The 12,176-nt window shown below is 31.0% G+C and overlaps 2 protein-coding genes across 3 annotated transcripts; both read left to right on the top strand.

The window, feature by feature from the left end:
* Window positions 1-913: 913 nt before the first annotated feature.
* Window positions 914-4,918, top strand: LOC100804452 (serine/threonine-protein kinase AFC2-like). Of its 2 annotated transcripts, NM_001255351.3 has the most exons (11): window positions 931-1,128; window positions 1,943-2,135; window positions 2,530-2,710; window positions 2,804-2,852; window positions 2,942-3,056; window positions 3,232-3,323; window positions 3,590-3,740; window positions 3,867-3,931; window positions 4,020-4,117; window positions 4,207-4,309; window positions 4,412-4,918. In NM_001255351.3, exons 1-11 carry the CDS (start codon window positions 1,030-1,032, stop codon window positions 4,556-4,558), a joined length of 1,293 nt encoding a protein of 430 aa, NP_001242280.2. In that variant the 5' UTR covers window positions 931-1,029; the 3' UTR covers window positions 4,559-4,918. The 2 variants fall into 2 exon arrangements, with proteins under 2 accessions (XP_040866833.1, NP_001242280.2); XM_041010899.1 differs by having other exon boundaries at window positions 914-1,128; window positions 3,590-3,931; window positions 4,412-4,823.
* A 4,265-nt stretch (window positions 4,919-9,183) lies between these two features.
* Window positions 9,184-11,605, top strand: LOC100803922 (cytochrome P450 71A1). Its single transcript, XM_003549777.4, has 2 exons — window positions 9,184-10,166; window positions 10,821-11,605. Exons 1-2 carry the CDS (start codon window positions 9,234-9,236, stop codon window positions 11,430-11,432), a joined length of 1,545 nt encoding a protein of 514 aa, XP_003549825.1. The 5' UTR covers window positions 9,184-9,233; the 3' UTR covers window positions 11,433-11,605.
* The last annotated feature ends 571 nt before the right edge of the window (window positions 11,606-12,176 follow it).

The raw sequence follows: 12,176 nt of genomic DNA, 5'->3' as shown, positions 1-12,176 counted from the left end.
ATTTCAAACTTTTAAACTACTTTAACAGTTAATTTTATCAAACACTTATATTTTAATAAGTTAATTTTTTAATTATTAACTTCTAACAAACTTTCTAAATTTCAACTAATTTTTTAATTAATTTTATCAAAGAATTTCTCAAAAAGTATATATGTCCATACTAATATGATGATATATACTAAATGAATCCAATACTAATAAGTTGATGTAGTAAAAAAAATGCCACTAAGTTGATGCGCTAAAACAAATACCAATAATTTCTATTTACTTTTGATTTGTAAAAGTAACAACTGTAATATTAAACCAAACAAAAATTTAAGTAGAAAAAATAATTATAATTTTTGTTTCAGAAAGTGATAGGTGACCTCGCCGTATCATCACCAAAGTGCCTATGAATTTGATTCAATGAACCTCTAAGTTGACATTGAATTTAATTAAAAAAAAGTTTAAATATGAATTTAATTTATGTAAGTGGACAATTTTTAAATTTTGGTCCTTTTAAGTTTTATGTTTATTTTTATTTTCTGCATGTTTATGTTTTTTTAATTTTAGTTCGTTTATATTTTTTAATATTGATTTCCTAAAATAAAAACTTACATAAATCAAAAATAAAAAAAAAACAAACTTATACAAGTTATAAATTCAACTTTAAGCACGGACTTTTTAGCTTCTTTTGAAACATAGCGATCTTTAAAAGAAAAAACTAGTCGTCGGCATTTTTGCAATATTTTATTCCATTCCGCAGCTCCACCAAACCTAACCGAACCATGGTTAAAAGGATTAGCAAGATTTAACCATAGTCTACATTAGACAGCACAATCCAGCCACTCGAACAAGATGCTCCAATGCGTTGACACGTGGACGGGGAGATTTCATCCCAGCCGCCTCCACGGTCGTTATTATTAGGCTAACATCGCGTTTAGGGTTCCTGAAGCCGAGGCTCTATCTTCCCAAAATCATATAATTCTCTTTCATCTGAATTTTCCCTTTCAAATCTCTTCCTTTGAAGTTTTCGTAGTTCTCTGCATCATGGAGATGGAACGCGTCTTCGAGTTTCCTCACACTCACATGGATCGGCGCCCGAGAAAGAGAGCGAGATTGGGCTGGGACATCCCTGAGGTCCCCAAGGTAACTTTTTGATCCTAAAATCTCAGATCTGATTTTTTTCTTCTTCTTGTTTTGCGGTTTTATCTTTTCTGGTTGTAGATCTGGTGGGATTTGTGTAGATTAGGTATGTTTGGTTCAGGTAACGTATTTTTTGCATCATAGGATTTGTGTGACGATTTTTTCTGTTTTGTTTGATGGATCTGTTAGGTTTTTCCCTTTTAATTAATATTACGGAACTGTGTACCAGTAAATAAGTTGATCTGGGTTCTTTTATTCCATTTTTTTGTGATTAGTCTGTGTTATATTTTGGTATTGTGCTAGATTGCTGTGTTTTGTGAGCATGGTGTTTGTGATTCTCCTTACAGTTTTTTTGTCCTTGCTATATGACGTTTATTGACATGAATCACTGTTTTTGTTTACATATGTATCTGGATTTTGTTATAAACATACATTCTGTGGTTTATATCTTCGGATCTTTCATTTTCAAATAATAATATAATAAAGTTTCTGGATGATATCATTTGTAAAGAGGGGAACTGTTATGTACTTATGTAAGATCTAGTCTTTGAAACCTTATATTAGTGGAATTTAGAAAATGAATTGTCTGTCTATTAACACATTCTAATATGAATTATGGAAATTTGTTTCAAGACTCAATTTTTATTATGCTCCCGATAATTTATTGTGTGTACTGGATCACCCTTGTTTAATTCATTGTCAGTTTTTTTTGGGTTATATTCTGAGGTGGTGGTGAGAGCATAGGTTGAGTTAATGACAGTGGGATGACGTTTTGTTTTTAACTATGAGTGGTACATGAATGGATGGCTGTGTGTAGGCTCAGGTAGGATTGTTTTGTGGACAAGATGTTGGGACTATTTCAAGCTTTGCTCCTTCAAGGGGTCCCTCAGAAAATACCACTAGTTCTCTATTTGTTAAGCCAGTTGCTCGAAATGGTTCTCCCCCTTGGCGAGATGATGACAAAGATGGGCATTACATGTTTGCGCTTGGAGAAAATTTAACTTCTCGCTGTAATTACACTTTTACCATCATTAAGAAATTTACATTCATATATATCATCATGGTTATAATTTTAGAGCTGTAATCATTTGCTTGCAAAACACAGAATTCGGATTCACATGCATCCTCACACCCTTAACTTTTAAATGTACGCTTAATATTTTATGCCATTTTAATACCTTAACTATTCCAATCCTGTTCCTGTTTCAATTGTAAGATTCTTGTTTTTTTAAAATTATTTTATGTTTTAAGGTGTAAATCAATTGTAAGATTCTTGCTTTCTTAATTATTTTTATGTTGCAAGGTGAAAAACATTTTTGGAATTATATGTTCAAATGGACATTAGAATTCACTGTGTTGGCTAGGCTTGCATTGTTGATACTTTTTTCCATATCATGTTTGCAGATAAGATACATAGCAAAATGGGTGAAGGAACTTTTGGGCAGGTCTTAGAATGCTGGGATAGAGAAAGGAAGGAAATGGTTGCCGTAAAAATTGTCCGTGGTATTAAGAAGTATCGAGAAGCAGCCATGATAGAAATTGAGGTGTTGCAACAGCTTGGTAAACACGATAAAGGAGGCAATCGGTAAGTAATTTTAACTTAAATTTGTCACGTATGCATACTACAATGAAAATCCTTGATTCCATTGCATTGGTTAAATGGGCTTATTCCTTGCAGTTGTGTGCAAATACGGAACTGGTTTGACTATCGTAATCATATCTGTATTGTAAGTATTTAATTTGTGATGGAATCATTTCCCCAATTTACAAATAATTTGGGGGTTAAGACAACAGTGAATTTAAATGGTTTTAACAGGTGTTTGAGAAACTTGGACCAAGCTTATACGATTTTCTTCGGAAAAACAATTATCGCTCATTTCCCATTGATCTTGTCCGTGAGATTGGCAGACAACTATTGGAATGTATAGCATGTGTGTAGTATTTACTTGAACTAGCTTCTTTTTGAGCTATTTCTTCCATACATTTCACTTTGTTTTATCCTTAACTGATAATGGCGATACGTGCTGTAGATCTAATATACTGTCAGACTGTGTTGTTTTTGTCAGTGGGTTAGGTTTCTAACTGTATCTTTTTATGAATTTGCAGTCATGCATGACTTGCGCATGATTCATACTGACCTGAAGCCTGAAAACATACTACTAGTTTCACCAGAGTATGTCAAAGTTCCTGACTACAAGGTACTTTTCTTTTTGCCTACCTGCGATTATTTGTTGTTTTGGAATTGCACTATACATAATACGAAGAGCAGTTCCTGGTTGATAGGGGAGTTATTAGGAAGTATTCAGGATAGTTGGTTATTTGTAATGACAATTATGTTCTTTCTTTTTATGGTAAAAGATAATAGTTGGACCTGGAGGATAAAAAATGAAACCAAGTATGGAACTACCCTTTTCTAGCTTTAGCATCGATTGATCAATCATTGACATTCATTTTATTTTTACAGAGTTCATCTAGATCACCAAGTTCCTATTTCAAGAGAGTTCCCAAATCAAGTGCTATAAAGGTTATTGATTTTGGCAGCACCACTTATGAGCGAGAAGATCAGAATTACATTGTATCAACTCGTCATTATAGGGCTCCTGAAGTTATCCTTGGTATATATACATACTGTAAATGCTGTGGAAAGAATGCCTGTCTAACTGTGTTTTGCATGTTGACACATGACAATCATGAGAAGGGCTATATGCAAGCTAAAGTTGATTTTGGCAATGATGTTTTAGGACTTGGCTGGAGCTATCCATGTGATATCTGGAGTGTGGGATGTATCTTGGTTGAGTTATGCACGGTATGTTTGGCTCTCTCAAATCCTGTATAAAAAACATATTTATCCATCTCTTAGATTCTATTCCATAATTTGTGAATTTATATTACAGGGCGGAGCTTTGTTTCAGACTCACGAAAATTTGGAGCATCTTGCCATGATGGAAAGGGTACTTGGTCCATTACCACAGCCCATGTTGAAGAGAGTCGAGTAAGTGACATACCATGCGAACTTAATCTCAATTGATTGATCCTTAAAATATGATAAATAAGTATGTATTGTGTCATGCAAATGTTTAGCCGACATGCTGAGAAGTATGTTAGAAGGGGTAGATTGGACTGGCCTGAGGGTGCAACCTCAAGGGAGAGTATCAAAGCTGTAATGAAGCTTCCTAGGCTTCAGGTTTGTTTAATTAAGTATTTGCTTTCTGATTTAACTATATGAATGATTTATATATTATTATATTGACTTTAGTTGACCCTTTTCCCTCCCAAATATATGCAGAACCTTGTAATGCAGCATGTAGATCATTCAGCTGGCGATCTCATACATCTCTTGCAGGGGTTACTTAGATATGACCCCTCTGAAAGACTTACAGCCAAGGAAGCTCTTAGACATTCCTTCTTTATGAGAGATCAATTTAGAAGATAATTCACTTTCTAAGCTGCTGCATCATCGTTGACCTTCCTAAGGGATTAACTTTAGAAGATGTGGGCAAATGAACTCACCTGGGTGATGGCTGGTTTTTCCTGCAGCTGTCTTCACTCCTGCTGAAAAATCCTCATTTAGGAATTTTTGAATTGATCCGAATTCAAAGTACAGAAGAAAAAAATGCTAATGTTGTGGTGAAAATTGTAGCTTTGTGCTCACAAATTTAATTCTCCATTTGAGGGTATGAAATTTAATAATTTTATTATAGAAGTTTTTTTTTTGTAAAATTTTAATACAGTATGTTTAAATTTTGAATACAGTTTTTTATTTGATAAGTTGATAAAAAATAATATTTTTGTTGGATATAATTTTTTAGCATTAATAATATTAAATGAATTGATATAATTAATTCTTCATCACTATTTGGATTAAAATATTAGGTGAACGTTTAACAATTTATACAATAAAATTTAAATTTATTGTCATAGTATTTTATAATTAATTTTGATAATATTTTTGCTGAATATAAATTTTATTAGATTAAGTTTAATTAATTCCCGACCGATTTTAATAGTTTTTAAAGTTAGTTTATATTACAAAAAAATCATTGGCATAAGTGATTTGATATATAGATTCTTTAACAAAAGTTTAAGGTTTAATTTCTTATTTGAATATGGAGTTATGATTGAAGTTATATTTTATTCTAAAATGGGTTGATCGAGTGAGAGAAGAATTAATTGGATGTCGAATAGAACTCCAAATATCTTTTGGTTAAAATAGAAATATTCAGTCAATTTTTTGAATTGAACATAATAATGGATAGAAAATGAGTTTATTTACTCAGTTTTTCGAGTTTATTATTATTAGTTAAACAAGCCGTCTTGTCAAGTTTTGACTCATTTTCACCCTTAATCTCAATTCCCAATGTGTATTTATCTGACCTCTCGTAGATGTTACTGTGGGAGTCATCGGAGCAGTAATATGACGCCACATAGATAGGGGAAGTGTAAGGGTCACGAAATTGGTTTCTTTGTTGTTTTTTTTTTTCAACTGTTCTTATACTGTTCATGTAGTTGTGCTAATATTTAATTTTGTAATTTAATTTTAAAATTGTGTTATTTTTAAGGAACAACACAGGAAAAAAGGAACAAAAGAAACAGTAGAAAAGTCAGGTCCCATGGGTCACCTTTAGAGTAGCTTGGAAAATCCTGTCTAGACCCAAAGATTACTAATAAGAAAGAACATCAAATCTTTGTTGCTGTATATGAGACAAAGTTGAGACTAATTTAGTTTGTAGGTGGCCAGTGTTGACACAATAAGTTAGGTTATGTTTGGTATGAAGGAGTATCGCTTGTTAGGCCTACACGACTTTGTTGTTTTGGGTAATTCGAAACATTGGGCCAGCCCAAAGAAACAACTATAGTAAATATTATTAAAAATAATTGGTACAATTTTGTTTTTTTTTATATTTTAATATGATTTTAAAAAGTCAAATTAGAAAATTAAGAATAATATTTCTTTTACAACAACGGATTAAAACAAGCTCCAAAAGGATGTAGGGTCCTGCAAAACGACAAAGAGATAAGAAAGTGAACAACTTCCGATCGTAAATGATAGATGCAGGCACAGGAAATTTGAAAATTTAAAGTGAAGACGAATTTGTTGCCGTTGCAAGTTGAGTCACGCAATTCAAATAATCAGCTTTTAAGCACACAAATAATAGAAAATACGTGTTGGATCGTTGCAGTTAAAATAGTTGACCCTTTAAAGTCTTAATGAATAACAATATATTAGGATATACATGAATTTTTATGAAAAACTAATAGCGCATTAGGTGTATAGAATTTGAAACATATGATAAGATTAAAAGAATTAACGTGTCCCAATGTGTACGTATGTGTAAAGAAGCATCTTACAAAGACTTAAATATGTAGTTTGGGTAGTGAAAAAGACTTAAAATATTAGTCTATTCTCGTCCCGTGAATCAAACGAGTTGATATGTGAGTTTATTATTTTTTTAAATATAATTTTAAAATAAATATATTTTTTCTCTTAAAAAAATAACCAATTACATTCAATTATATATATATATATATATATATATTTAAATTTTTTTAATAAATCTCTAACAAATACTTAATTACAAAAATTTTAACATAATCAAATAAATTTTCAACATAAATACAAAGAAATTTTAGATTTAACTTTTAAGATTAACTAGGTTTGGATTGAACTTAATTAATTATGGGTTTATGGGCCAACCTACAGATCGCGTGGATCAAACCCGCATAACTCACAAATTATGTGAGACGGACCTAAAATCCTATATAGTTATCGATTTAAAAAAAAAAAAGATCCATAACCCTTACGAACTGCAAATCCTGTGTACCGGTTCATCGATCTAAGTCCGTTTAACCATCCCTACTTACATGATTACCTTATCATTTATTACATCATGTACTATCTTAACAAGTTTCAGGATCAACCCCCACCATTGGTCAGACTTACAGCCATCCAAGAGCTTCTTGCTTTGGGGTGACGGGCAAATACCCACTCATACGGATTGATAACCACTTATCATTTTACACCTATAAGCATAAAAAATTAGTTAAATACTAGAGCTAACTCTCATTGTCACACAGTTAAGTATTTTCTCTTTCATTATAAATATTGAACAATTAATGTTGAAAATTTTACTTATTCGAACATTAAAGTCTATACGAGTTCCACAACCTTTGTCCACTATATATACTCATCCATGATCGAAGTACGTAGCAATCTATCAAAGAAAACATCCGTATTCAAGGGAGTTTGATGATTTGGAATTGGTCATAAAATAAGTGAATTCTATTCTTGTAGAATTTGAAATTTAATGCCCTATATTATCTATCTGAAAGGGTAAGGATATAGCATGATTTAAAAAATCAATATGATAGACACAAGTCGACTCGACTCGGCTACCCACTTCTTTGACAAAATGCGGAAGAATTGTTTTGTTTTTGTTCTTATTTTGTAGGTGAAGGAAAATAAAAACGAAAAATAATACAGACTTGAATCTAGTTATCCATGGCATCAGGCATCTGCCATCAGCAGCATAATTTGTTGTTTAAATAAATTTGGAGAGAGACAAGTGCCACGTACGTGTTAATATATCTATTGTCTTAAGATTCTTAACGTAAAATATTAATATAATATTTAATATTTTTTTGTCTCAAAATAAATGTTATTTTAAATTATTTTATATAAATAAAATAATAAATAAATAAAAAGAGTAGTCATCTTATAAAACTAATCTTATTTGTAATCACCATTTTCTATCAGCTAAAAATAATATTATATAATATAACAGCCAACAGGAGTGCCAAACCATATACAGTACAAAGTATTTTCTCCAACAATAAAAAAGCCATCCCTAGTTACATGAATTAAGATTTTTTACTTTCTGATGTCATCCTAAATTATTTTTATTAACTTTCGTCGTCTTTTGAGTCTATTATAAAACTAATTTAGACTTATTTCAAATCACATTTTTTTAAAAACTTACATAAAATTAAATTTTAACCATCCATATTTAATTATATGATTCTGATTTAATTTTTTCTTTTATAAAATATTTTCTTCTCATATAACATTTCTTTCTATATATATGACAAAATATTCTTTGGACATGGGTTAAAAAAGTAAAAAGAAAAATATTTTTGTTAAAATATGAAAAAACATGCTCTCTCTTATGATTTTAAATTGTACTCTCATATGAATTATAATAAAATATTTTCTCTTTTTATTCCTTAATCATTACTATTAGGATATTGGTTAACAGGACCATATATATATATATAAACTGCCCAAAGAAATTGGACACATGTCACCCGTTTATGCCATTTTTCTATCTTCATTTTTTCTCTCTCTTCTTTTGCACTTAGCATAAAATTATGGATAAATAATTAAATTTATCCCAAAAAATATGAGATGCCGAAAAATTCATTTACTCTAGGTCTCTCAAAAAAATTCATTTAGGGTTAGTATTTATACAACTTTTACTCTTAACTGGTTTAGTGTTGTGGTCATCAAGGTGTATTTTTTTCTTGGTAAATAAGGTTAAGACATTATCGAAGAAGGAACCATTTTTAATTTTTAAGTCCCTATATTTTTTGAAATATTTTCTTTTAGTTCCTACAAATATTATTTTAATCCTTTTTATTAGTCTCTACGGTGAAAACTAAAATAATTAAAAAAATATATGTAAGGACTAAATAATATATTATTAAGAAGAAATTAAAAGAGAAAAATTTTATAATTATAAAAATCAAATAATTAAACCTATTTTTTTTGTAAAGTTTATAATTTTTCTATTACTTTTATTAACTTTAAAAAAAGTCTCTTGTGAAATTTCGCTTTAGGCTTTAGGAATATCTTTGGCCGGTCTTGCATAATACTATAATTATTTGAAGTAAAGAAGTATTCAGTATAATTATTCTAGCATATATTTGGAAATCGAAGCTAAGCCTCGTAAGAAAATTTAATAAAAACAAATAAATAATGAAGGGTAAAACAGTAATCTTTTAATAAAAGCAAGTTAACAAAGAAGAGTAAAACTTCAAACAAAACAGCCATGTCCCATGTATGCTTATATATGTTGGCTGGACTCTGACACTGTGATGTGGTTCAAAAAAGAATGGCTCTACTCAAACAATGGCCTTACGAAGTGTTTTCTTCTACCTTCTATATATCTCTTTCTTTCTTTATCAGTGTGCTTTTATTGTTTAAGCTCACAAAAAGAACCAAACCCAAAACCAATCTGAATCTGCCTCCATCTCTACCAAAACTACCAATCATCGGTAACATTCATCAGTTTGGAACACTGCCACATCGATCTCTTCGAGACCTCTCTCTCAAATATGGTGATATGATGATGTTGCAGTTGGGGCAGATGCAAACTCCAACCCTAGTGGTTTCATCTGTAGATGTGGCCATGGAAATAATCAAAACTCATGACCTAGCCTTTTCTGACAGACCCCACAACACTGCTGCAAAGATCTTGCTCTATGGATGCACAGACGTTGGCTTCGCAAGCTATGGAGAAAAGTGGAGACAGAAAAGGAAAATATGCGTCCTTGAACTTCTAAGCATGAAAAGGGTGCAATCATTTCGTGTCATAAGGGAAGAAGAGGCTGCGAAGTTGGTAAATAAGCTACGTGAGGCAAGCTCGAGTGATGCAAGTTACGTGAACCTAAGTGAGATGCTTATGTCAACGTCTAATAATATTGTGTGTAAGTGTGCTATTGGAAGGAACTTTACAAGAGATGGTTACAACAGTGGGAAAGTGTTAGCGAGGGAGGTTATGATTCATCTCACAGCTTTCACAGTGAGAGATTACTTTCCTTGGTTGGGTTGGATGGATGTTCTCACTGGAAAAATTCAGAAATACAAGGCCACTGCTGGAGCAATGGATGCTTTGTTTGATCAGGCAATTGCTGAACATTTGGCTCAGAAAAGAGAAGGTGAACACTCCAAAAGGAAAGACTTCCTGGATATCCTACTCCAACTTCAAGAGGATAGCATGCTCAGCTTTGAGCTCACCAAAACTGACATCAAAGCACTTGTAACGGTATCTTTTCCCCCCCTCTTATGTATCACTATATATTTCGGTCTCCTAAACAAATTTATTCCCTCAGTCGTCTAAAGAACAAAATTGCACGTATATATATGACACGCTAACGTATGTATATATATATGTATGATCTATAAAGATAGGAGACCTTATATATTACAAAAACATGTTTCACATCTTTCTATTTTTATTTTTGTGTTTTCTCTATCTATTTCTGAGGTTTCATCTATTTCGTCCTTTCTTTAGGTGTCAATAATTAGCTTCGAAAAGTCTACCGATCTTCTTCCTTCATATGACTAAAGTGGTATTTTTTAGATCCATGTAATCTCATTAAGTGAACATTTTATTTCTTCTAATAAAAGAAATAGCTAGGCAAGAATTCAAGCATTTAGATATTTGAGATTTTGTCTAACACATCGCTTTGTTAGAATAATGATAGGTCATTATTCGTTGTTAAGATTTGAGCTTTCTAGACAGTTAATAAGCATTATTTTTATTTAGTCAATCTAATTGGTTAAGTATAGAATTTATATTATTTTTTAATTTATTAATATTCTTTACTTTACTTCTTATAATTTTTAATTCTTCGTTGACAAATGAGTGAATTGTTAACAAGTTTCATGAAAATTTCATTCCTATTATTTTATATAGGACATGTTTGTGGGAGGTACTGATACAACTGCGGCGGTATTAGAATGGGCCATGTCAGAGCTTTTAAGAAATCCGAACATAATGAAAAAAGTTCAAGAAGAAGTGAGGACAGTTGTAGGTCATAAATCAAAAGTGGAAGAGAATGATATTAGTCAAATGCACTATCTAAAATGTGTAGTCAAAGAAATTCTAAGGTTACATATTCCTACTCCTCTTTTGGCTCCTAGAGTAACAATGTCTGATGTAAAACTGAAAGGATATGATATTCCTGCAAAAACAATGGTATATATCAATGCATGGGCAATGCAAAGAGATCCTAAATTTTGGGAACGCCCTGAAGAGTTCCTGCCAGAAAGATTCGAAAATAGTAAAGTTGATTTTAAAGGTCAAGAATATTTTCAGTTTATTCCATTTGGTTTTGGGAGAAGAGGATGTCCTGGGATGAATTTTGGAATTGCTTCTGTTGAGTATCTGCTTGCTAGTCTTCTTTACTGGTTTGATTGGAAGTTGCCTGAAACTGATACACAAGATGTAGATATGAGCGAGATATTTGGACTTGTTGTCTCAAAGAAAGTACCACTTCTCCTTAAACCAAAAACCTTTTCATTTTAAGCCAAGTTATAAATGCATGTTTTTGTTCTTAAAATGAATATTGTTGTAAGTTTTTCTTTATCAGTATTATTATTGTTGTAAGTTTTCTTCTCTTTGTGTGATGTTGTTGCCCTAAATAATACTAGTATTTGAAGTATTGTCAAATTTATAAAGACAATAAAGTTGGGCTCGGATCGTGTGGTTATTATATATGCTTGTTCTTCGTTATGAATAATATATATTATCATATTTATCGAAAAAAATATTATCATATTATTAATAAAATATGATTTATGGACGAATAATATATTCTTTTTAAAAAAATAAAAATAAAACTACACACATCACTGACTCATTCTGCAAAGTTTAGGTATTTGTCTCACACGCTTATAGTTACAGATATAATTAATTACGTTGCCTAAGTTACAGGGACACATCATCCAATGTCGAGAAATTTAATTAATGAGAAAGAGAAAGAGAGAGAAGGCTATCCACGATATCAAATCATAAACATTCGCACATGATAAATACATAATAAATTTGTTGGTTTTTATATAATTAATTTAAAACTCATTCAAACATAATTTATCACGGCATAACATGTCTTATGGAATTGTGCTTTATTATATTATTAAGATATTAAAAATACTTATTTTATATATAAAGAATTAAGAAAATTAAAAAAATATTATAAGAAGATATAATATTATTAAAAAATATTATTTAAACTTAAAAAATCAAGGAAAAAGTATTAAAAATATATTT

Source organism: Glycine max, chromosome 17 (assembly GCF_000004515.6).
Source record: "Glycine max cultivar Williams 82 chromosome 17, Glycine_max_v4.0, whole genome shotgun sequence".
Classification (NCBI taxonomy): Eukaryota; Viridiplantae; Streptophyta; class Magnoliopsida; order Fabales; family Fabaceae; genus Glycine; species Glycine max.
Note: the sequence above shows the minus strand (reverse complement) of the source record. Positions and strands in the feature narration are given on the sequence as shown.

Excerpts from the sequence above, each read along its gene's own strand:
- LOC100804452 (XM_041010899.1), top strand. The coding sequence starts at position 1,030 with ATGGAGATGGAACGCGTCTTCGAGTTTCCTCACACTCACATGGATCGG. Across the intron at positions 1,129-1,942 it reads ACATCCCTGAGGTCCCCAAG|GCTCAGGTAGGATTGTTTTG; the intron begins GTAACTTTTTGA and ends GGCTGTGTGTAG. Across the intron at positions 3,932-4,019 it reads TCTTGGTTGAGTTATGCACG|GGCGGAGCTTTGTTTCAGAC; the intron begins GTATGTTTGGCT and ends TTTATATTACAG.
- LOC100803922 (XM_003549777.4), top strand. The coding sequence starts at position 9,234 with ATGGCTCTACTCAAACAATGGCCTTACGAAGTGTTTTCTTCTACCTTC. Across the intron at positions 10,167-10,820 it reads ACATCAAAGCACTTGTAACG|GACATGTTTGTGGGAGGTAC; the intron begins GTATCTTTTCCC and ends TATTTTATATAG.